This window comes from Nipponia nippon, unplaced genomic scaffold (assembly GCF_047370975.1).
Source record: "Nipponia nippon isolate SJK-2023a ecotype South Korea unplaced genomic scaffold, ASM4737097v1 scaffold_8, whole genome shotgun sequence".
NCBI classification, from domain to species: domain Eukaryota; kingdom Metazoa; phylum Chordata; class Aves; order Pelecaniformes; family Threskiornithidae; genus Nipponia; species Nipponia nippon.
In genome coordinates this window covers 46,261,867-46,284,197 of record NW_028262402.1, presented here as the reverse complement: position 1 = coordinate 46,284,197, position 22,331 = coordinate 46,261,867, and the positions used below count along the sequence as shown (strand labels likewise).

Below are 22,331 nucleotides of genomic sequence, written 5' to 3'. Positions count from 1 at the left end.
TTAGCCAACGTCCCCGTGGCAGAGAGAAAGTGGAAAGCCCGAGGAAGGCCTCAGCCTGGGAAAGGCAGAAGTTGTCTGCTTTGGAAGGCCTCTGCAACGACATTGCTCTGCAGCAGATGGATAAACCACATCCCTCTGGTCTGTTCCTCCATTTTCCTCTTTAATTCTTATTGCTGGAAGATCTGCACATGTGTCTGGCCGATGGCATTCGTTTCCGCTGTCTTCCCATGCACCTGCACTCGATAAATGCAGGTGTATCCTGGTTTTCCCCAGTTGCTCTGTATGCCAAGTTTCAAAAACCAAAAGGCTTTGCGGATCCCATTCTGCAAAGAAACCACAGCAAAAAGCAGCGTCACTCCTGGGGTGTAAAGAGTGAAAGCAGGCTTCACGCGTCTTCCTCTGCCAGCCCGGCCCCTGCTCCGGGACCAGCTGCCACCCTGGCCAGAGAGGCAGCTTGTCCCTCCTTCCCTTCTCCCACCCAGGCAGCAAAGGACCCCTGTGCCCCTGCAGAGCAAAAGCCCGGCCTCAGAGAGCGTGGCAGGCAGCTGTGGAAACCTGAGGCTCGCCGGTGCCGGGGAAGCGGGGCCCAGGGAAAGTCCTGCTGCCGGGGCAAGGTGCTGGGCGTCCTCCCTGCCACCGCCTGCCCGGCGGGTGCAGCCAGGCAGCTCCGCAGACCCACACGGCTGCGGGGCCAACAACACAACGATCTGCTTTTGCCGCCCTGCCAGATGCCGCTCTCCCTCCTGATCCCACCGATGTTTCTCTCGACCAGGGTCGGGCCCCTGCGCTGGCAGGGACCATCCACACTCCTTCTGCCAGCGACTTGCTGGCAAACCGGCATTTCTGCCCTGGCCTCTTGCCCACACGCACGCCCGGTACCTGCAGAGAGAAGGTCTGTGCCGGCTCTTTCTGCACGGCGTAGGTGAATGTCCCCAGCAGAGTTTCGTCCTTGCCTTCCTCATCCAGTCCCTTGGAGATAAAGCGCAGGGGAGCAGGTCAGGCTCAACCTGACCACGAGGAAACGCTCATGCTAGATGCGCACCCAGCGCCCGCAGCTTCAGTGCGGTCTGGTGCAGGGTGCAGTGGGGCTGAGTCTCCTCCTTGTGTGTTGCTCAGGGGCCCGGAGGTGCTGGGCCAAACTGTGCTGAGCAAGTCTGAGGAGGGGTGACACCACCCTGCACGTCACTTGAGATGGGCCCTCAGGGAACGGCAGTGCTTGGGAGCACACGGATCTCGGCAGATGTGCAGAGAGCAGCAAGTCCCCGTTACAGCTTTTCCCTGCGGCCAGGTCCCAGCCCCCAGTTGCCCAGCAGAGACTTACAGAGACCACGAAATCTCGAGGAGCACTGCTGACAGTCCCCAGCGGAGCGGTTATCTTTGAGGTGTGCTGTACGGTGATGGCTATCGGTCGTACTAGTGCGGGCAACCGGATTAGCACCTCGCTCCGAGAGCCTTGGAAAGGCCAGCAGTATCCTGGGGAAGCATCCGGCTGAAAGCAGAGGGCAAGAGCAATGAAGGCGAGGGCGTGATGGGGCCCGCTGCGCTCCCGTGCAGCCAGAAGCACAGGCAGCACTGCTTGTGCTTGAAATGAATGGCGTGTTGGGCGCCTGGCCGTCTTCCCAGCCCAGGAGAGAGGAGAAGAGCCGACCAGTGGGAAACATCTGATCCCCTGCACTGGAGGCAGGGCTTTCAAGAAACCTCTCTTTTTGGCCAGCAGCTCTGCAGCCTCCCTTCACCCTCCACTGCCCCATGGGGACGCGGGCAATCAGAGCTGTGGCAGGGAAACGTGGTCCTGAAGGAGAAGCGCCTTCACCCACCAGTGACCAGGGATGGTGGGCAGGAAGCTCAGCTCAGCTCAGCTCAGCTCAGCTCAGCCCCCTTCTGAGGGCAGCTGCTCTTTTCTTGGGAGCCAAGCCCTGTGTGAGACCTCAGGCACCAGGCACTGGACCAGTGCCGTGGCCGTCAGCAATACCGCTGGCCTGAGGGGAGACGCCCCAGGGCTTGCCCCCAACTTTATAAGAGGCAAGAGAAGCAGCACTGGCAGTTTCTGCTCCTGTACCTGCACAAAGGTATCCAGAAGGGGGGGAGTACACAGGAACGCAAACACTCTGCAGAGCCATGCAGAGCTGCCGGATGATCTCTGCAGGTCGATGGCAGCCCCTGAAGGGAGAAGAGAGCAGCTGACTGCAGGAGGCCCCAGGCTCGGAGGACCTGGTCTCTGCAGGCGACTTCTAAGGCTGCCTGCCAGCCCCACATGCAGCACCGCACGTTCGGAGGTGCCCCAAGCAAGGAGGGGATCCCCGTGCCCGGTGATGGTGTCTCTCCCAGCCGCACAAAGAGAAGGTGTGCTGGTGCTGGGAGACAGCAAGCCCCCACGGGAAGGGCAGCAGACCCAAGCCAAGGCCCCGCTGCGTCAACAGCAGAGGATGACCCAGCCATACGCTTTCACGCCCCAGGAAAGCTCAGCGGAGAGGGAGAGGGCAGAAATGCTGTCAGGGGCACGGCCGGGGCTCCAGCGAGGGTCCCGAAGGCGGGACTGGGGTGAGCCCAAGGGAGCTGCTCTGCCACAGTCATGCTCTTGGGCCCCGTGATTTGGTCCCACCTCCCTCTGCCTCGGAGAGCAGAGTCTGCGGCACAGCCTGCTTTGGGGACTGCCAAGCACGAGCCCAGCACGACGAGACTTTCTTGCGTGGACCTGACGTCCGTCTGTACCTGCGCTTTTCAGAGCCCAGTCAGGCGCCTGTGTGGTTGCAGACATTGCCTCTCTCATTTGCTCTGCTTCCTGGGAAAGACACAAAGGAACAGGGGAAACGATCACGTTAGACCTGGCCAGGGGAAGGGGCTTTACTTGGAGAAGTTCCACCGGCAGCCCCTGGCAAGGGATGAGCGTGTGGGCTGAGCAGGAAAAGCCCAGGAACTGGGCCAGGAAGGGCCTTGTGTGGGGCCCTGCTCATCCCAGCCCTCTTTCCCAAAGTGCAGCATCACCTTCTTCATAGCGCCGATCTCTGCAGCCAGGCGCGCTACCTCAGCCCTCAGCTGTTGCAGCTCTTGGGATTTCTCTCCCCACACAGCAAGCACGTTCCTGCAGTCCCCAGGAAAGCAGATCTTGTCAGAGAGCTGCCCAGCCCCTCCCAGAGCCTCCAAGCTCGGGAGGAGAGGTGCTCGAGCCCCCTTTTCTTTCCCCAGTTTGCAAGGGCTTCCCTCCCCCTCCAGGCTTAGCAGAAGGCCCAGGCAGGAGCGAAAGGCACGAGCCCTAGGCGCCGCGCACGTGAGTGCAGATAGCATGGGCTCATCTGCCGCTACCCCACCCAATGTGCTGCAGGTCAGGAGAGAGGAGAGGGCTTTTACCGCAGGGACATCAGCTCGTCTGCAGCCAGCTGCTCCAGCAGCACCTGAAAGAGAAAGGCTCTCCATTTGAGTCCCCGGGCTGCCGGGGCTTTCCAGAGCCGGCAGCTCTAGGAAGGCACGGCAGAAGCTGCTGCCGCTTCCGTGGGTCACTGCCTGGAACCGGAGGACTGGCCAGTTTACCCACCCACCCCCAGCCGTGCTCCTTTGCGGGACTTTCCTGTCCCACTGACCTGTGGCACACTCCTTGTCCACAGCATCCACACGAGGAGTGAGGTCCCGCAGTAGGCACCAGCTGTAATTCACATCACCAAGAGAGAGTTACTTGACCAGAGTTTCTCACAAACCCTGTAGTGAGGCGGTCTCCTCCCACACCAAAGGTGGCAAGAGGCTGGCTGAGGATATGGGGAGGGGGTGCAGAAAGAGGCTGCAGATCCAAGCAGGGACCCTTTCCTTTGGCCTTGGGGCTCTGCACAGCCTTGGTTCCTGGGCATGCTTGGCACCCCACAGCTACGCCCCATTTCCCCTGCATGTAGCGAGCATCTCACGACCTCCCAGACCGGCAAAGGTGGGAGGCTGGAAGGGCCCCACGGGTGCTCCAGTGCCTCTCCCTCATGCTGAAGCTCACAGCCCCCACCTCTGTGCCTCTGCTGACAGGGGGTGAATACTCACCGAGAGCAGCTAGGCTCATCAAGAAGAGGATCGTGGAGAGCCTCTCCGTTTTCAGGGTGATGACCTCTTTCCTGAAAAAGAGTAAGTCCTGGTGTTAGCAGTGCCTAAGGGCAGAGGCCTGCACAGGGGGGTTTTCTCTTACAGTTGAGGAGCAGCAATTTAGAGGGGAGCCAGGGGGTCTCCTGGTGGGGAGCACCTCCAGCCCCCGCCGCTCGCCCTGTCCCACTGGCACCCCCTGTCTCTGTGTCCACAGCAGACACGCGTCGTACTCACAGGGTGGAGACGCCTGTGCTGAGGCATCTGTGGAGGTAAAGCATGGCCGTTGCCAGGCTGTAAGCAATGCTGAGGACCAACCCTGGGCGAAAAAATGGAGAAAAGCCTGAGGACCCTTCTGGAGGATGCCTGTCAGGGCGTGTGCCAGCCCCCTGCGGGGAGGTGCACTGCCAGGGCCAGGGTTATGCCCTGGAGAGGGGGGCAGCTGGTTGCACCCTGGCAGCGGGGGCGGAGGGCCGGGCAGGATCCCCTAGCAGGCAGGGCACTGAGGGTGCGGCTAGGGAGGGAGGGTGGATGAGGCTTTGGCCTCTGGGCCTCTACCGTACTGGGCTACCCCATGATTACTACAGTATCCCACAAAGACATGGACGTGGTAGCCAGGTTCCCACGGTCACGTAGGGGAGGTGGCCCCAGGCGTCGGTCGGGGCAGGATGACGCCGGTTCTGCAGGGCTGTAGGTCCCGGCTGAGCCAGGCAGGCTTGGTGCAAACATGGGGTGAAAGGCAGCGCTGAGCTTACGCTCATTGTCTCCTGTATGGCAGCTGGAGCATGCTGGCCCTTCCCAGCTGGTGCCCTGGTCCTCCTGAGAGCAGGTGCAGCTATGGGAGGAAAAAGATGGAGCACTGTTTTGCACCGTCTCCATGCCGTGCGAGGCGAGGCAAGGCCCTGGCCAGAAGACAGGCTTTGTGAAGCCTCCCAGGAGACGTGGTGAGACAGGGCGGAAGAAGCCGCAGAGCGGGGTGGCACAGCTGCTTCTTACCGCGACTGCCCCCTGGCCCCCATAGCACCAACCTGCCCCTGGGCAGGCATCTCAGCGGCCTGGTGCTCTTTGGGGAGAGGGGAGCAGCTGCTGTCCTCCAAAGCCCCCACCTCTTCCCGGGGCCTCTGCAGCATGATGGCCAGAGCCCTCTCTGGAACAGCCCCCAAGGCTTCTCGCCCTCGGCAGAGACCCACCAGGACTTTGCAGCCGCCCTTTGCCAGGGAGGCCTGGCGGGGAGAGGGCTGAGCTCTCCCGCGGCTCTGCCAGAGGCTACCCAGACACACCTGCACGGTGGTTGCTCCAGGTGCCCAGAAACGGCTTGTGCTGGAGAGCAGCAGGAACTTCCCAGTGTCATGGTGGGACCCCGAGCAGCAGGACTGTGGGGTTTGGCCCGGGGGTTCAGCGAGGCTTTCAGCTGAGCCTCTTCCACACTCACGGCGGCTTTCCCAAGCCCTGGGACCCACAGTGCTCGCCAGCTTCTCCATCGGTCCCCCCAGTGCCCCTTTAGGCTCTGTGGGTCCCCCCTGCCAGCCAACGTCCCCAGGAGGAAGAAATCCTCGTACCTGTTCTCGAGGACCTGAGTGGGCCCAGCTGCACATCCGCCCACGTTGCTGCTGGCTCTCCTCCTTGACAGGGCAGCGCCTTGTGCTCTTGCAGGAGCCTTTCTCTGCCTCATCTTGGGGAGAAATGAAGGTCCCCTGCAAGCCTGGGTGTCCTCCTTCTGCCGCAGGAGCGTTGCCTGCCCAGGGGAGGTCACTCAGGCGAGAGCCCCAAACTGATTGCTGGGAGGAGAACGCCTGCCACGGGCACACAGCCCCCAGGACACGGCGAGCTCCTTCCAGGTGGGAGGTTGTGGCCCCCAGTGCTGCGGTGCAGGGTGGCCAGCCTTGACTTCACAGTGGCCTGGCCCCGTACGGTGTGAGGTCATGGCTATGACATCACAGACGGAGCTACCGGGGGGCAGGGGTTCAGAGAGAGACCCCGGCACCCACCTGGCGCTGTGTTTTGGGTTTGTGACTGGACTGTTGAAAGCACACCAGCTGGTGTTTTAGCTCGTGCTGAACAGTGCTTGCAGAGCGCCAAGGCTTCCTCTGTTTCTCTCTGCATGTCCCTGAGCGAGTAGGCCGAGGCTGGGTGAGAGGCTGGGAGGGGACACAGCAGGGACAGCCGACCCACACTGACCACAGGGCTCTTGCCTGCCATGTAACCCCATGCTCCGCAATAAAGCCTGGGCTTTTGGTCTTTCCAAAGTAGCCATTGCTTGGGGCCTGGCTGAGCATCGGTCTGCTGGGGTCAACCCACCACAGCGTGTGTAGAGAAAGGAGGGTGTACTGCCAGGCTCCAACAACTCCTTTGTGGGGCGAGATGGGGCAGCGGCCCTCGTGCCAAAGGACTTTGTGAGCAGCAGGATGGCAGGGTTTGGACCAGGGGGGTCAGAGGGGCTTCCAGCTGAGCCTCTTCCCCACTCACGGTGGGTTTCTCAAGCTCTGGGGCTGTTACTCTGCCCACAGCCCTTGCTGGCTTCCCCGTACTGTTTCCACAGCCCCCCATCAGGCTCTGTGTGTCCCACCTGCCAGCTGATGCTCCGAGGAGGAGCGAGCCCTCATACCTGTTCCCTAGGAGCCGTGTGGGCCCAGCTATTCCTGGAAGGAGCGTGCCTGCCATCGGCACAGAGCCACCAGGACGCGGCGTGGTCCTTTCAGGCCAGAGGTGGTGGCTCACAGTGCCCGGGGGTGCTCAAGACCCAGCTGTGGAGGAGGACATCTGGGACTGCCCTGGGCCTGTCACAGCCAGCGCCAGTCAGCTCTGCAGGGGGCAGAACCGATCCCGCCCACCATGTGCAGACCGGAACCAATCAGGGAAGGGTGTGGTGGCTCTGAACCAATCAGAGGACTATCCAGCCGGGCGGTGAGGGCGGAGAGAGAGGAGCAGACGTGTCAGGGTGGGAGGAGAGGGGGGAAGAAAATGGCTGCCCTGAAGGAGGCTGTGGGGAGCGGTGTCCGAAGGGAGCAGGGCTGTCTTTCCTAGGGGATTTCTTTGCGTTTCTTTCCCTTCACTACGAGGAGCAGTAGTTACTAGGTTGCTCCTGGGGAAGTCAATGAGCTGGGGAGAAATTCCCCGAAGCAATAAGTTGGTTTGGGTTTGTGACAGATGCTGGTGGGCAATATGGCCAAGCCCTAGACCTGGCCTGGGACTACAGTAACTGCAGGAACTGTGAAACTCCGGCAGGAGCCTTGGTGCCAGAGCTTCAGAGCCCTCAAGGGTCCCAGCCATGGCCGCACCGCAGTCCCCAGAGCCAAGGTGTGCCCTGAGCGGAATGGGCACGTGCTGCGGGGATCATGACCCCCAAACGCTGCCAAGCTCCGACAGCTCCTTCGTGGGGCGAGATGGGGCAGTGGCCCTCGTGCCAAAGGATTTCATCAAGGACCTTAGGCAAGGAAAGGCTACGGGAGCGTCGTCTCCCTTTGCTCGGTTAGCCAACGTCCCCGTGGCAGAGAGAAAGTGGAAAGCCCGAGGAAGGCCTCAGCCTGGGAAAGGCAGAAGTTGTCTGCTTTGGAAGGCCTCTGCAACGACATTGCTCTGCAGCAGATGGATAAACCACATCCCTCTGGTCTGTTCCTCCATTTTCCTCTTTAATTCTTATTGCTGGAAGATCTGCACATGTGTCTGGCCGATGGCATTCGTTTCCGCTGTCTTCCCATGCACCTGCACTCGATAAATGCAGGTGTATCCTGGTTTTCCCCAGTTGCTCTGTATGCCAAGTTTCAAAAACCAAAAGGCTTTGCGGATCCCATTCTGCAAAGAAACCACAGCAAAAAGCAGCGTCACTCCTGGGGTGTAAAGAGTGAAAGCAGGCTTCACGCGTCTTCCTCTGCCAGCCCGGCCCCTGCTCCGGGACCAGCTGCCACCCTGGCCAGAGAGGCAGCTTGTCCCTCCTTCCCTTCTCCCACCCAGGCAGCAAAGGACCCCTGTGCCCCTGCAGAGCAAAAGCCCGGCCTCAGAGAGCGTGGCAGGCAGCTGTGGAAACCTGAGGCTCGCCGGTGCCGGGGAAGCGGGGCCCAGGGAAAGTCCTGCTGCCGGGGCAAGGTGCTGGGCGTCCTCCCTGCCACCGCCTGCCCGGCGGGTGCAGCCAGGCAGCTCCGCAGACCCACACGGCTGCGGGGCCAACAACACAACGATCTGCTTTTGCCGCCCTGCCAGATGCCGCTCTCCCTCCTGATCCCACCGATGTTTCTCTCGACCAGGGTCGGGCCCCTGCGCTGGCAGGGACCATCCACACTCCTTCTGCCAGCGACTTGCTGGCAAACCGGCATTTCTGCCCTGGCCTCTTGCCCACACGCACGCCCGGTACCTGCAGAGAGAAGGTCTGTGCCGGCTCTTTCTGCACGGCGTAGGTGAATGTCCCCAGCAGAGTTTCGTCCTTGCCTTCCTCATCCAGTCCCTTGGAGATAAAGCGCAGGGGAGCAGGTCAGGCTCAACCTGACCACGAGGAAACGCTCATGCTAGATGCGCACCCAGCGCCCGCAGCTTCAGTGCGGTCTGGTGCAGGGTGCAGTGGGGCTGAGTCTCCTCCTTGTGTGTTGCTCAGGGGCCCGGAGGTGCTGGGCCAAACTGTGCTGAGCAAGTCTGAGGAGGGGTGACACCACCCTGCACGTCACTTGAGATGGGCCCTCAGGGAACGGCAGTGCTTGGGAGCACACGGATCTCGGCAGATGTGCAGAGAGCAGCAAGTCCCCGTTACAGCTTTTCCCTGCGGCCAGGTCCCAGCCCCCAGTTGCCCAGCAGAGACTTACAGAGACCACGAAATCTCGAGGAGCACTGCTGACAGTCCCCAGCGGAGCGGTTATCTTTGAGGTGTGCTGTACGGTGATGGCTATCGGTCGTACTAGTGCGGGCAACCGGATTAGCACCTCGCTCCGAGAGCCTTGGAAAGGCCAGCAGTATCCTGGGGAAGCATCCGGCTGAAAGCAGAGGGCAAGAGCAATGAAGGCGAGGGCGTGATGGGGCCCGCTGCGCTCCCGTGCAGCCAGAAGCACAGGCAGCACTGCTTGTGCTTGAAATGAATGGCGTGTTGGGCGCCTGGCCGTCTTCCCAGCCCAGGAGAGAGGAGAAGAGCCGACCAGTGGGAAACATCTGATCCCCTGCACTGGAGGCAGGGCTTTCAAGAAACCTCTCTTTTTGGCCAGCAGCTCTGCAGCCTCCCTTCACCCTCCACTGCCCCATGGGGACGCGGGCAATCAGAGCTGTGGCAGGGAAACGTGGTCCTGAAGGAGAAGCGCCTTCACCCACCAGTGACCAGGGATGGTGGGCAGGAAGCTCAGCTCAGCTCAGCTCAGCTCAGCTCAGCCCCCTTCTGAGGGCAGCTGCTCTTTTCTTGGGAGCCAAGCCCTGTGTGAGACCTCAGGCACCAGGCACTGGACCAGTGCCGTGGCCGTCAGCAATACCGCTGGCCTGAGGGGAGACGCCCCAGGGCTTGCCCCCAACTTTATAAGAGGCAAGAGAAGCAGCACTGGCAGTTTCTGCTCCTGTACCTGCACAAAGGTATCCAGAAGGGGGGGAGTACACAGGAACGCAAACACTCTGCAGAGCCATGCAGAGCTGCCGGATGATCTCTGCAGGTCGATGGCAGCCCCTGAAGGGAGAAGAGAGCAGCTGACTGCAGGAGGCCCCAGGCTCGGAGGACCTGGTCTCTGCAGGCGACTTCTAAGGCTGCCTGCCAGCCCCACATGCAGCACCGCACGTTCGGAGGTGCCCCAAGCAAGGAGGGGATCCCCGTGCCCGGTGATGGTGTCTCTCCCAGCCGCACAAAGAGAAGGTGTGCTGGTGCTGGGAGACAGCAAGCCCCCACGGGAAGGGCAGCAGACCCAAGCCAAGGCCCCGCTGCGTCAACAGCAGAGGATGACCCAGCCATACGCTTTCACGCCCCAGGAAAGCTCAGCGGAGAGGGAGAGGGCAGAAATGCTGTCAGGGGCACGGCCGGGGCTCCAGCGAGGGTCCCGAAGGCGGGACTGGGGTGAGCCCAAGGGAGCTGCTCTGCCACAGTCATGCTCTTGGGCCCCGTGATTTGGTCCCACCTCCCTCTGCCTCGGAGAGCAGAGTCTGCGGCACAGCCTGCTTTGGGGACTGCCAAGCACGAGCCCAGCACGACGAGACTTTCTTGCGTGGACCTGACGTCCGTCTGTACCTGCGCTTTTCAGAGCCCAGTCAGGCGCCTGTGTGGTTGCAGACATTGCCTCTCTCATTTGCTCTGCTTCCTGGGAAAGACACAAAGGAACAGGGGAAACGATCACGTTAGACCTGGCCAGGGGAAGGGGCTTTACTTGGAGAAGTTCCACCGGCAGCCCCTGGCAAGGGATGAGCGTGTGGGCTGAGCAGGAAAAGCCCAGGAACTGGGCCAGGAAGGGCCTTGTGTGGGGCCCTGCTCATCCCAGCCCTCTTTCCCAAAGTGCAGCATCACCTTCTTCATAGCGCCGATCTCTGCAGCCAGGCGCGCTACCTCAGCCCTCAGCTGTTGCAGCTCTTGGGATTTCTCTCCCCACACAGCAAGCACGTTCCTGCAGTCCCCAGGAAAGCAGATCTTGTCAGAGAGCTGCCCAGCCCCTCCCAGAGCCTCCAAGCTCGGGAGGAGAGGTGCTCGAGCCCCCTTTTCTTTCCCCAGTTTGCAAGGGCTTCCCTCCCCCTCCAGGCTTAGCAGAAGGCCCAGGCAGGAGCGAAAGGCACGAGCCCTAGGCGCCGCGCACGTGAGTGCAGATAGCATGGGCTCATCTGCCGCTACCCCACCCAATGTGCTGCAGGTCAGGAGAGAGGAGAGGGCTTTTACCGCAGGGACATCAGCTCGTCTGCAGCCAGCTGCTCCAGCAGCACCTGAAAGAGAAAGGCTCTCCATTTGAGTCCCCGGGCTGCCGGGGCTTTCCAGAGCCGGCAGCTCTAGGAAGGCACGGCAGAAGCTGCTGCCGCTTCCGTGGGTCACTGCCTGGAACCGGAGGACTGGCCAGTTTACCCACCCACCCCCAGCCGTGCTCCTTTGCGGGACTTTCCTGTCCCACTGACCTGTGGCACACTCCTTGTCCACAGCATCCACACGAGGAGTGAGGTCCCGCAGTAGGCACCAGCTGTAATTCACATCACCAAGAGAGAGTTACTTGACCAGAGTTTCTCACAAACCCTGTAGTGAGGCGGTCTCCTCCCACACCAAAGGTGGCAAGAGGCTGGCTGAGGATATGGGGAGGGGGTGCAGAAAGAGGCTGCAGATCCAAGCAGGGACCCTTTCCTTTGGCCTTGGGGCTCTGCACAGCCTTGGTTCCTGGGCATGCTTGGCACCCCACAGCTACGCCCCATTTCCCCTGCATGTAGCGAGCATCTCACGACCTCCCAGACCGGCAAAGGTGGGAGGCTGGAAGGGCCCCACGGGTGCTCCAGTGCCTCTCCCTCATGCTGAAGCTCACAGCCCCCACCTCTGTGCCTCTGCTGACAGGGGGTGAATACTCACCGAGAGCAGCTAGGCTCATCAAGAAGAGGATCGTGGAGAGCCTCTCCGTTTTCAGGGTGATGACCTCTTTCCTGAAAAAGAGTAAGTCCTGGTGTTAGCAGTGCCTAAGGGCAGAGGCCTGCACAGGGGGGTTTTCTCTTACAGTTGAGGAGCAGCAATTTAGAGGGGAGCCAGGGGGTCTCCTGGTGGGGAGCACCTCCAGCCCCCGCCGCTCGCCCTGTCCCACTGGCACCCCCTGTCTCTGTGTCCACAGCAGACACGCGTCGTACTCACAGGGTGGAGACGCCTGTGCTGAGGCATCTGTGGAGGTAAAGCATGGCCGTTGCCAGGCTGTAAGCAATGCTGAGGACCAACCCTGGGCGAAAAAAAATGGAGAAAAGCCTGAGGACCCTTCTGGAGGATGCCTGTCAGGGCGTGTGCCAGCCCCCTGCGGGGAGGTGCACTGCCAGGGCCAGGGTTATGCCCTGGAGAGGGGGGCAGCTGGTTGCACCCTGGCAGCGGGGGGCGGAGGGCCGGGCAGGATCCCCTAGCAGGCAGGGCACTGAGGGTGCGGCTAGGGAGGGAGGGTGGATGAGGCTTTGGCCTCTGGGCCTCTACCGTACTGGGCTACCCCATGATTACTACAGTATCCCACAAAGACATGGACGTGGTAGCCAGGTTCCCACGGTCACGTAGGGGAGGTGGCCCCAGGCGTCGGTCGGGGCAGGATGACGCCGGTTCTGCAGGGCTGTAGGTCCCGGCTGAGCCAGGCAGGCTTGGTGCAAACATGGGGTGAAAGGCAGCGCTGAGCTTACGCTCATTGTCTCCTGTATGGCAGCTGGAGCATGCTGGCCCTTCCCAGCTGGTGCCCTGGTCCTCCTGAGAGCAGGTGCAGCTATGGGAGGAAAAAGATGGAGCACTGTTTTGCACCGTCTCCATGCCGTGCGAGGCGAGGCAAGGCCCTGGCCAGAAGACAGGCTTTGTGAAGCCTCCCAGGAGACGTGGTGAGACAGGGCGGAAGAAGCCGCAGAGCGGGGTGGCACAGCTGCTTCTTACCGCGACTGCCCCCTGGCCCCCATAGCACCAACCTGCCCCTGGGCAGGCATCTCAGCGGCCTGGTGCTCTTTGGGGAGAGGGGAGCAGCTGCTGTCCTCCAAAGCCCCCACCTCTTCCCGGGGCCTCTGCAGCATGATGGCCAGAGCCCTCTCTGGAACAGCCCCCAAGGCTTCTCGCCCTCGGCAGAGACCCACCAGGACTTTGCAGCCGCCCTTTGCCAGGGAGGCCTGGCGGGGAGAGGGCTGAGCTCTCCCGCGGCTCTGCCAGAGGCTACCCAGACACACCTGCACGGTGGTTGCTCCAGGTGCCCAGAAACGGCTTGTGCTGGAGAGCAGCAGGAACTTCCCAGTGTCATGGTGGGACCCCGAGCAGCAGGACTGTGGGGTTTGGCCCGGGGGTTCAGCGAGGCTTTCAGCTGAGCCTCTTCCACACTCACGGCGGCTTTCCCAAGCCCTGGGACCCACAGTGCTCGCCAGCTTCTCCATCGGTCCCCCCAGTGCCCCTTTAGGCTCTGTGGGTCCCCCTGCCAGCCAACGTCCCCAGGAGGAAGAAATCCTCGTACCTGTTCTCGAGGACCTGAGTGGGCCCAGCTGCACATCCGCCCACGTTGCTGCTGGCTCTCCTCCTTGACAGGGCAGCGCCTTGTGCTCTTGCAGGAGCCTTTCTCTGCCTCATCTTGGGGAGAAATGAAGGTCCCCTGCAAGCCTGGGTGTCCTCCTTCTGCCGCAGGAGCGTTGCCTGCCCAGGGGAGGTCACTCAGGCGAGAGCCCCAAACTGATTGCTGGGAGGAGAACGCCTGCCACGGGCACACAGCCCCCAGGACACGGCGAGCTCCTTCCAGGTGGGAGGTTGTGGCCCCCAGTGCTGCGGTGCAGGGTGGCCAGCCTTGACTTCACAGTGGCCTGGCCCCGTACGGTGTGAGGTCATGGCTATGACATCACAGACGGAGCTACCGGGGGGCAGGGGTTCAGAGAGAGACCCCGGCACCCACCTGGCGCTGTGTTTTGGGTTTGTGACTGGACTGTTGAAAGCACACCAGCTGGTGTTTTAGCTCGTGCTGAACAGTGCTTGCAGAGCGCCAAGGCTTCCTCTGTTTCTCTCTGCATGTCCCTGAGCGAGTAGGCCGAGGCTGGGTGAGAGGCTGGGAGGGGACACAGCAGGGACAGCCGACCCACACTGACCACAGGGCTCTTGCCTGCCATGTAACCCCATGCTCCGCAATAAAGCCTGGGCTTTTGGTCTTTCCAAAGTAGCCATTGCTTGGGGCCTGGCTGAGCATCGGTCTGCTGGGGTCAACCCACCACAGCGTGTGTAGAGAAAGGAGGGTGTACTGCCAGGCTCCAACAACTCCTTTGTGGGGCGAGATGGGGCAGCGGCCCTCGTGCCAAAGGACTTTGTGAGCAGCAGGATGGCAGGGTTTGGACCAGGGGGGTCAGAGGGGCTTCCAGCTGAGCCTCTTCCCCACTCACGGTGGGTTTCTCAAGCTCTGGGGCTGTTACTCTGCCCACAGCCCTTGCTGGCTTCCCCGTACTGTTTCCGCAGCCCCCCATCAGGCTCTGTGTGTCCCACCTGCCAGCTGATGCTCCGAGGAGGAGCGAGCCCTCATACCTGTTCCCTAGGAGCCGTGTGGGCCCAGCTATTCCTGGAAGGAGCGTGCCTGCCATCGGCACAGAGCCACCAGGACGCGGCGTGGTCCTTTCAGGCCAGAGGTGGTGGCTCACAGTGCCCGGGGGTGCTCAAGACCCAGCTGTGGAGGAGGACATCTGGGACTGCCCTGGGCCTGTCACAGCCAGCGCCAGTCAGCTCTGCAGGGGGCAGAACCGATCCCGCCCACCATGTGCAGACCGGAACCAATCAGGGAAGGGTGTGGTGGCTCTGAACCAATCAGAGGACTATCCAGCCGGGCGGTGAGGGCGGAGAGAGAGGAGCAGACGTGTCAGGGTGGGAGGAGAGGGGGGAAGAAAATGGCTGCCCTGAAGGAGGCTGTGGGGAGCGGTGTCCGAAGGGAGCAGGGCTGTCTTTCCTAGGGGATTTCTTTGCGTTTCTTTCCCTTCACTACGAGGAGCAGTAGTTACTAGGTTGCTCCTGGGGAAGTCAATGAGCTGGGGAGAAATTCCCCGAAGCAATAAGTTGGTTTGGGTTTGTGACAGATGCTGGTGGGCAATATGGCCAAGCCCTAGACCTGGCCTGGGACTACAGTAACTGCAGGAACTGTGAAACTCCGGCAGGAGCCTTGGTGCCAGAGCTTCAGAGCCCTCAAGGGTCCCAGCCATGGCCGCACCGCAGTCCCCAGAGCCAAGGTGTGCCCTGAGCGGAATGGGCACGTGCTGCGGGGATCATGACCCCCAAACGCTGCCAAGCTCCGACAGCTCCTTCATGGGGCGAGATGGGGCAGTGGCCCTCGTGCCAAAGGATTTCATCAAGGACCTTAGGCAAGGAAAGGCTACGGGAGCGTTGTCTCCCTTTGCTCGGTTAGCCAACGTCCCCGTGGCAGAGAGAAAGTGGAAAGCCCGAGGAAGGCCTCAGCCTGGGAAAGGCAGAAGTTGTCTGCTTTGGAAGGCCTCTGCAACGACATTGCTCTGCAGCAGATGAATAAACCACATCCCTCTGGTCTGTTCCTCCATTTTCCTCTTTAATTCTTATTGCTGGAAGATCTGCACATGTGTCTGGCCGATGGCATTCGTTTCCGCTGTCTTCCCATGCACCTGCACTCGATAAATGCAGGTGTATCCTGGTTTTCCCCAGTTGCTCTGTATGCCAAGTTTCAAAAACCAAAAGGCTTTGCGGATCCCATTCTGCAAAGAAACCACAGCAAAAGGCAGCGTCACTCCTGGGGTGTAAAGAGTGAAAGCAGGCTTCACGCGTCTTCCTCTGCCAGCCCGGCCCCTGCTCCGGGACCAGCTGCCACCCTGGCCAGAGAGGCAGCTTGTCCCTCCTTCCCTTCTCCCACCCAGGCAGCAAAGGACCCCTGTGCCCCTGCAGAGCAAAAGCCCGGCCTCAGAGAGCGTGGCAGGCAGCTGTGGAAACCTGAGGCTCGCCGGTGCCGGGGAAGCGGGGCCCAGGGAAAGTCCTGCTGCCGGGGCAAGGTGCTGGGCGTCCTCCCTGCCACCGCCTGCCCGGCGGGTGCAGCCAGGCAGCTCCGCAGACCCACACGGCTGCGGGGCCAACAGCACAGCGATCTGCTTTTGCCGCCCTGCCAGATGCCGCTCTCCCTCCTGATCCCACCGATGTTTCTCTCGACCAGGGTCGGGCCCCTGCGCTGGCAGGGACCATCCACACTCCTTCTGCCAGCGACTTGCTGGCAAACCGGCATTTCTGCCCTGGCCTCTTGCCCACACGCACGCCCGGTACCTGCAGAGAGAAGGTCTGTGCCGGCTCTTTCTGCACGGCGTAGGTGAATGTCCCCAGCAGAGTTTCGTCCTTGCCTTCCTCATCCAGTCCCTTGGAGATAAAGCGCAGGGGAGCAGGTCAGGCTCAACCTGACCACGAGGAAACGCTCATGCTAGATGCGCACCCAGCGCCCGCAGCTTCAGTGCGGTCTGGTGCAGGGTGCAGTGGGGCTGAGTCTCCTCCTTGTGTGTTGCTCAGGGGCCCGGAGGTGCTGGGCCAAACTGTGCTGAGCAAGTCTGAGGAGGGGTGACACCACCCTGCACGTCACTTGAGATGGGCCCTCAGGGAACGGCAGTGCTTGGGAGCACACGGATCTCGGCAGATGTGCAGAGAGCAGCAAGTCCCCGTTACAGCTTTTCCCTGCGGCCAGGTCCCAGCCCCCAGTTGCCCAGCAGAGACTTACAGAGACCACGAAATCTCGAGGAGCACTGCTGACAGTCCCCAGCGGAGCGGTTATCTTTGAGGTGTGCTGTACGGTGATGGCTATCGGTCGTACTAGTGCGGGCAACCGGATTAGCACCTCGCTCCGAGAGCCTTGGAAAGGCCAGCAGTATCCTGGGGAAGCATCCGGCTGAAAGCAGAGGGCAAGAGCAATGAAGGCGAGGGCGTGATGGGGCCCGCTGCGCTCCCGTGCAGCCAGAAGCACAGGCAGCACTGCTTGTGCTTGAAATGAATGGCGTGTTGGGCGCCTGGCCGTCTTCCCAGCCCAGGAGAGAGGAGAAGAGCCGACCAGTGGGAAACATCTGATCCCCTGCACTGGAGGCAGGGCTTTCAAGAAACCTCTCTTTTTGGCCAGCAGCTCTGCAGCCTCCCTTCACCCTCCACTGCCCCATGGGGACGCGGGCAATCAGAGCTGTGGCAGGGAAACGTGGTCCTGAAGGAGAAGCGCCTTCACCCACCAGTGACCAGGGATGGTGGGCAGGAAGCTCAGCTCAGCTCAGCTCAGCTCAGCTCAGCCCCCTTCTGAGGGCAGCTGCTCTTTTCTTGGGAGCCAAGCCCTGTGTGAGACCTCAGGCACCAGGCACTGGACCAGTGCCGTGGCCGTCAGCAATACCGCTGGCCTGAGGGGAGACGCCCCAGGGCTTGCCCCCAACTTTATAAGAGGCAAGAGAAGCAGCACTGGCAGTTTCTGCTCCTGTACCTGCACAAAGGTATCCAGAAGGGGGGGAGTACACAGGAACGCAAACACTCTGCAGAGCCATGCAGAGCTGCCGGATGATCTCTGCAGGTCGATGGCAGCCCCTGAAGGGAGAAGAGAGCAGCTGACTGCAGGAGGCCCCAGGCTCGGAGGACCTGGTCTCTGCAGGCGACTTCTAAGGCTGCCTGCCAGCCCCACATGCAGCACCGCACGTTCGGAGGTGCCCCAAGCAAGGAGGGGACCCCCGTGCCCGGTGATGGTGTCTCTCCCAGCCGCACAAAGAGAAGGTGTGCTGGTGCTGGGAGACAGCAAGCCCCCACGGGAAGGGCAGCAGACCCAAGCCAAGGCCCCGCTGCGTCAACAGCAGAGGATGACCCAGCCATACGCTTTCACGCCCCAGGAAAGCTCAGCGGAGAGGGAGAGGGCAGAAATGCTGTCAGGGGCACGGCCGGGGCTCCAGCGAGGGTCCCGAAGGCAGGACTGGGGTGAGCCCAAGGGAGCTGCTCTGCCACAGTCATGCTCTTGGGCCCCGTGATTTGGTCCCACCTCCCTCTGCCTCGGAGAGCAGAGTCTGCGGCACAGCCTGCTTTGGGGACTGCCAAGCACGAGCCCAGCACGACGAGACTTTCTTGCATGGACCTGACGTCCGTCTGTACCTGCGCTTTTCAGAGCCCAGTCAGGCGCCTGTGTGGTTGCAGACATTGCCTCTCTCATTTGCTCTGCTTCCTGGGAAAGACACAAAGGAACAGGGGAAACGATCACGTTAGACCTGGCCAGGGGAAGGGGCTTTACTTGGAGAAGTTCCACCGGCAGCCCCTGGCAAGGGATGAGCGTGTGGGCTGAGCAGGAAAAGCCCAGGAACTGGGCCAGGAAGGGCCTTGTGTGGGGCCCTGCTCATCCCAGCCCTCTTTCCCAAAGTGCAGCATCACCTTCTTCATAGCGCCGATCTCTGCAGCCAGGCGCGCTACCTCAGCCCTCAGCTGTTGCAGCTCTTGGGATTTCTCCCCCCACACAGCAAGCACGTTCCTGCAGTCCCCAGGAAAGCAGATCTTGTCAGAGAGCTGCCCAGCCCCTCCCAGAGCCTCCAAGCTCGGGAGGAGAGGTGCTCGAGCCCCCTTTTCTTTCCCCAGTTTGCAAGGGCTTCCCTCCCCCTCCAGGCTTAGCAGAAGGCCCAGGCAGGAGCGAAAGGCACGAGCCCTAGGCGCCGCGCACGTGAGTGCAGATAGCATGGGCTCATCTGCCGCTACCCCACCCAATGTGCTGCAGGTCAGGAGAGAGGAGAGGGCTTTTACCGCAGGGACATCAGCTCGTCTGCAGCCAGCTGCTCCAGCAGCACCTGAAAGAGAAAGGCTCTCCATTTGAGTCCCCGGGCTGCCGGGGCTTTCCAGAGCCGGCAGCTCTAGGAAGGCACGGCAGAAGCTGCTGCCGCTTCCGTGGGTCACTGCCTGGAACCGGAGGACTGGCCAGTTTACCCACCCACCCCCAGCCGTGCTCCTTTGCGGGACTTTCCTGTCCCACTGACCTGTGGCACACTCCTTGTCCACAGCATCCACACGAGGAGTGAGGTCCCGCAGTAGGCACCAGCTGTAATTCACATCACCAAGAGAGAGTTACTTGACCAGAGTTTCTCACAAACCCTGTAGTGAGGCGGTCTCCTCCCACACCAAAGGTGGCAAGAGGCTGGCTGAGGATATGGGGAGGGGGTGCAGAAAGAGGCTGCAGATCCAAGCAGGGACCCTTTCCTTTGGCCTTGGGGCTCTGCACAGCCTTGGTTCCTGGGCATGCTTGGCACCCCACAGCTACGCCCCATTTCCCCTGCATGTAGCGAGCATCTCACGACCTCCCAGACCGGCAAAGGTGGGAGGCTGGAAGGGCCCCACGGGTGCTCCAGTGCCTCTCCCTCATGCTGAAGCTCACAGCCCCCACCTCTGTGCCTCTGCTGACAGGGGGTGAATACTCACCGAGAGCAGCTAGGCTCATCAAGAAGAGGATCGTGGAGAGCCTCTCCGTTTTCAGGGTGATGACCTCTTTCCTGAAAAAGAGTAAGTCCTGGTGTTAGCAGTGCCTAAGGGCAGAGGCCTGCACAGGGGGGTTTTCTCTTACAGTTGAGGAGCAGCAATTTAGAGGGGAGCCAGGGGGTCTCCTGGTGGGGAGCACCTCCAGCCCCCGCCGCTCGCCCTGTCCCACTGGCACCCCCTGTCTCTGTGTCCAGAGCAGACACGCGTCGTACTCACAGGGTGGAGACGCCTGTGCTGAGGCATCTGTGGAGGTAAAGCATGGCCGTTGCCAGGCTGTAAGCAATGCTGAGGACCAACCCTGGGCGAAAAAAATGGAGAAAAGCCTGAGGACCCTTCTGGAGGATGCCTGTCAGGGCGTGTGCCAGCCCCCTGCGGGGAGGTGCACTGCCAGGGCCAGGGTTATGCCCTGGAGAGGGGGGCAGCTGGTTGCACCCTGGCAGCGGGGGGCGGAGGGCCGGGCAGGATCCCCTAGCAGGCAGGGCACTGAGGGTGCGGCTAGGGAGGGAGGGTGGATGAGGCTTTGGCCTCTGGGCCTCTACCGTACTGGGCTACCCCATGATTACTACAGTATCCCACAAAGACATGGACGTGGTAGCCAGGTTCCCACGGTCACGTAGGGGAGGTGGCCCCAGGCGTCGGTCGGGGCAGGATGACGCCGGTTCTGCAGGGCTGTAGGTCCCGGCTGAGCCAGGCAGGCTTGGTGCAAACATGGGGTGAAAGGCAGCGCTGAGCTTACGCTCATTGTCTCCTGTATGGCAGCTGGAGCATGCTGGCCCTTCCCAGCTGGTGCCCTGGTCCTCCTGAGAGCAGGTGCAGCTATGGGAGGAAAAAGATGGAGCACTGTTTTGCACCGTCTCCATGCCGTGCGAGGCGAGGCAAGGCCCTGGCCAGAAGACAGGCTTTGTGAAGCCTCCCAGGAGACGTGGTGAGACAGGGCGGAAGAAGCCGCAGAGCGGGGTGGCACAGCTGCTTCTTACCGCGACTGCCCCCTGGCCCCCATAGCACCAACCTGCCCCTGGGCAGGCATCTCAGCGGCCTGGTGCTCTTTGGGGAGAGGGGAGCAGCTGCTGTCCTCCAAAGCCCCCACCTCTTCCCGGGGCCTCTGCAGCATGATGGCCAGAGCCCTCTCTGGAACAGCCCCCAAGGCTTCTCGCCCTCGGCAGAGACCCACCAGGACTTTGCAGCCGCCCTTTGCCAGGGAGGCCTGGCGGGGAGAGGGCTGAGCTCTCCCGCGGCTCTGCCAGAGGCTACCCAGACACACCTGCACGGTGGTTGCTCCAGGTGCCCAGAAACGGCTTGTGCTGGAGAGCAGCAGGAACTTCCCAGTGTCATGGTGGGACCCCGAGCAGCAGGACTGTGGGGTTTGGCCCGGGGGTTCAGCGAGGCTTTCAGCTGAGCCTCTTCCACACTCACGGCGGCTTTCCCAAGCCCTGGGACCCACAGTGCTCGCCAGCTTCTCCATCGGTCCCCCCAGTGCCCCTTTAGGCTCTGTGGGTCCCCCCTGCCAGCCAACGTCCCCAGGAGGAAGAAATCCTCGTACCTGTTCTCGAGGACCTGAGTGGGCCCAGCTGCACATCCGCCCACGTTGCTGCTGGCTCTCCTCCTTGACAGGGCAGCGCCTTGTGCTCTTGCAGGAGCCTTTCTCTGCCTCATCTTGGGGAGAAATGAAGGTCCCCTGCAAGCCTGGGTGTCCTCCTTCTGCCGCAGGAGCGTTGCCTGCCCAGGGGAGGTCACTCAGGCGAGAGCCCCAAACTGATTGCTGGGAGGAGAACGCCTGCCACGGGCACACAGCCCCCAGGACACGGCGAGCTCCTTCCAGGTGGGAGGTTGTGGCCCCCAGTGCTGCGGTGCAGGGTGGCCAGCCTTGACTTCACAGTGGCCTGGCCCCGTACGGTGTGAGGTCATGGCTATGACATCACAGACGGAGCTACCGGGGGGCAGGGGTTCAGAGAGAGACCCCGGCACCCACCTGGCGCTGTGTTTTGGGTTTGTGACTGGACTGTTGAAAGCACACCAGCTGGTGTTTTAGCTCGTGCTGAACAGTGCTTGCAGAGCGCCAAGGCTTCCTCTGTTTCTCTCTGCATGTCCCTGAGCGAGTAGGCCGAGGCTGGGTGAGAGGCTGGGAGGGGACACAGCAGGGACAGCCGACCCACACTGACCACAGGGCTCTTGCCTGCCATGTAACCCCATGCTCCGCAATAAAGCCTGGGCTTTTGGTCTTTCCAAAGTAGCCATTGCTTGGGGCCTGGCTGAGCATCGGTCTGCTGGGGTCAACCCACCACAGCGTGTGTAGAGAAAGGAGGGTGTACTGCCAGGCTCCAACAACTCCTTTGTGGGGCGAGATGGGGCAGCGGCCCTCGTGCCAAAGGACTTTGTGAGCAGCAGGATGGCAGGGTTTGGACCAGGGGGGTCAGAGGGGCTTCCAGCTGAGCCTCTTCCCCACTCACGGTGGGTTTCTCAAGCTCTGGGGCTGTTACTCTGCCCACAGCCCTTGCTGGCTTCCCCGTACTGTTTCCGCAGCCCCCCATCAGGCTCTGTGTGTCCCACCTGCCAGCTGATGCTCCGAGGAGGAGCGAGCCCTCATACCTGTTCCCTAGGAGCCGTGTGGGCCCAGCTATTCCTGGAAGGAGCGTGCCTGCCATCGGCACAGAGCCACCAGGACGCGGCGTGGTCCTTTCAGGCCAGAGGTGGTGGCTCACAGTGCCCTGGGGTGCTCAAGACCCAGCTGTGGAGGAGGACATCTGGGACTGCCCTGGGCCTGTCACAGCCAGCGCCAGTCAGCTCTGCAGGGGGCAGAACCGATCCCGCCCACCATGTGCAGACCGGAACCAATCAGGGAAGGGTGTGGTGGCTCTGAACCAATCAGAGGACTATCCAGCCGGGCGGTGAGGGCGGAGAGAGAGGAGCAGACGTGTCAGGGTGGGAGGAGAGGGGGGAAGAAAATGGCTGCCCTGAAGGAGGCTGTGGGGAGCGGTGTCCGAAGGGAGCAGGGCTGTCTTTCCTAGGGGATTTCTTTGCGTTTCTTTCCCTTCACTACGAGGAGCAGTAGTTACTAGGTTGCTCCTGGGGAAGTCAATGAGCTGGGGAGAAATTCCCCGAAGCAATAAGTTGGTTTGGGTTTGTGACAGATGCTGGTGGGCAATATGGCCAAGCCCTAGACCTGGCCTGGGACTACAGTAACTGCAGGAACTGTGAAACTCCGGCAGGAGCC

The 22,331-nt window shown here is 61.7% G+C and overlaps 3 protein-coding genes across 18 annotated transcripts; all 3 read right to left on the bottom strand.

Annotated features, from left to right (window-relative positions):
- Nucleotides 1-154: 154 nt before the first annotated feature.
- LOC148050594 (sperm-associated antigen 4 protein-like) lies at nt 155-6,571 on the bottom strand. Of its 6 annotated transcripts, XM_087742114.1 has the most exons (13): nt 6,042-6,571; nt 5,613-5,788; nt 4,809-4,888; nt 4,291-4,372; nt 4,018-4,088; nt 3,579-3,640; nt 3,349-3,392; nt 2,986-3,082; nt 2,713-2,782; nt 2,060-2,160; nt 1,322-1,489; nt 880-969; nt 155-323 (listed from the first exon to the last, which is right to left on the bottom strand). In XM_087742114.1, exons 1-13 carry the CDS (start codon nt 6,327-6,329, stop codon nt 168-170), a joined length of 1,485 nt encoding a protein of 494 aa, XP_087598240.1. In that variant the 5' UTR covers nt 6,330-6,571; the 3' UTR covers nt 155-167. The 6 variants fall into 6 exon arrangements, with proteins under 6 accessions (XP_087598240.1, XP_087598241.1, XP_087598244.1 ...); XM_087742115.1 differs by having other exon boundaries at nt 5,613-6,571; XM_087742118.1 differs by lacking the exon at nt 4,809-4,888 and having other exon boundaries at nt 5,613-6,571.
- Nucleotides 6,572-7,676: 1,105 nt separating this feature from the next.
- LOC148050593 (sperm-associated antigen 4 protein-like) lies at nt 7,677-14,110 on the bottom strand. 6 transcript variants are annotated; one of them, XM_087742098.1, is made up of 13 exons: nt 13,566-14,110; nt 13,137-13,312; nt 12,334-12,413; nt 11,813-11,894; nt 11,540-11,610; nt 11,101-11,162; nt 10,871-10,914; nt 10,508-10,604; nt 10,235-10,304; nt 9,582-9,682; nt 8,844-9,011; nt 8,402-8,491; nt 7,677-7,845 (listed from the first exon to the last, which is right to left on the bottom strand). In XM_087742098.1, exons 1-13 carry the CDS (start codon nt 13,851-13,853, stop codon nt 7,690-7,692), a joined length of 1,485 nt encoding a protein of 494 aa, XP_087598224.1. In that variant the 5' UTR covers nt 13,854-14,110; the 3' UTR covers nt 7,677-7,689. The 6 variants fall into 6 exon arrangements, with proteins under 6 accessions (XP_087598224.1, XP_087598225.1, XP_087598228.1 ...); XM_087742099.1 differs by having other exon boundaries at nt 13,137-14,110; XM_087742102.1 differs by lacking the exon at nt 12,334-12,413 and having other exon boundaries at nt 13,137-14,110.
- Nucleotides 14,111-15,191: 1,081 nt separating this feature from the next.
- LOC148050592 (sperm-associated antigen 4 protein-like) lies at nt 15,192-21,634 on the bottom strand. Of its 6 annotated transcripts, XM_087742056.1 has the most exons (13): nt 21,090-21,634; nt 20,661-20,836; nt 19,857-19,936; nt 19,337-19,418; nt 19,064-19,134; nt 18,625-18,686; nt 18,395-18,438; nt 18,032-18,128; nt 17,759-17,828; nt 17,106-17,206; nt 16,368-16,535; nt 15,926-16,015; nt 15,192-15,369 (listed from the first exon to the last, which is right to left on the bottom strand). In XM_087742056.1, exons 1-13 carry the CDS (start codon nt 21,375-21,377, stop codon nt 15,214-15,216), a joined length of 1,485 nt encoding a protein of 494 aa, XP_087598182.1. In that variant the 5' UTR covers nt 21,378-21,634; the 3' UTR covers nt 15,192-15,213. The 6 variants fall into 6 exon arrangements, with proteins under 6 accessions (XP_087598182.1, XP_087598183.1, XP_087598188.1 ...); XM_087742057.1 differs by having other exon boundaries at nt 20,661-21,634; XM_087742062.1 differs by lacking the exon at nt 19,857-19,936 and having other exon boundaries at nt 20,661-21,634.
- Nucleotides 21,635-22,331: the final 697 nt, after the last annotated feature.

Coding starts and splice junctions, on each gene's coding strand:
- LOC148050594 (XM_087742114.1), bottom strand. CDS start 6,329: ATGCTCAGCCAGGCCCCAAGCAATGGCTACTTTGGAAAGACCAAAAGC. Junction 3,641..4,017: donor GATGAGCCTAGCTGCTCTCG/GTGAGTATTCAC, acceptor TGTGAATTACAG/CTGGTGCCTACTGCGGGACC. Junction 1,490..2,059: donor TTCTGGATACCTTTGTGCAG/GTACAGGAGCAG, acceptor CTCTGCTTTCAG/CCGGATGCTTCCCCAGGATA.
- LOC148050593 (XM_087742098.1), bottom strand. CDS start 13,853: ATGCTCAGCCAGGCCCCAAGCAATGGCTACTTTGGAAAGACCAAAAGC. Junction 12,414..13,136: donor ACTCAGGTCCTCGAGAACAG/GTACGAGGATTT, acceptor TTCCTCCCATAG/CTGCACCTGCTCTCAGGAGG. Junction 7,846..8,401: donor CACAGACCTTCTCTCTGCAG/GTACCGGGCGTG, acceptor GTTTCTTTGCAG/AATGGGATCCGCAAAGCCTT.
- LOC148050592 (XM_087742056.1), bottom strand. CDS start 21,377: ATGCTCAGCCAGGCCCCAAGCAATGGCTACTTTGGAAAGACCAAAAGC. Junction 19,937..20,660: donor ACTCAGGTCCTCGAGAACAG/GTACGAGGATTT, acceptor TTCCTCCCATAG/CTGCACCTGCTCTCAGGAGG. Junction 18,129..18,394: donor GACGAGCTGATGTCCCTGCG/GTAAAAGCCCTC, acceptor TGGGGACTGCAG/GAACGTGCTTGCTGTGTGGG.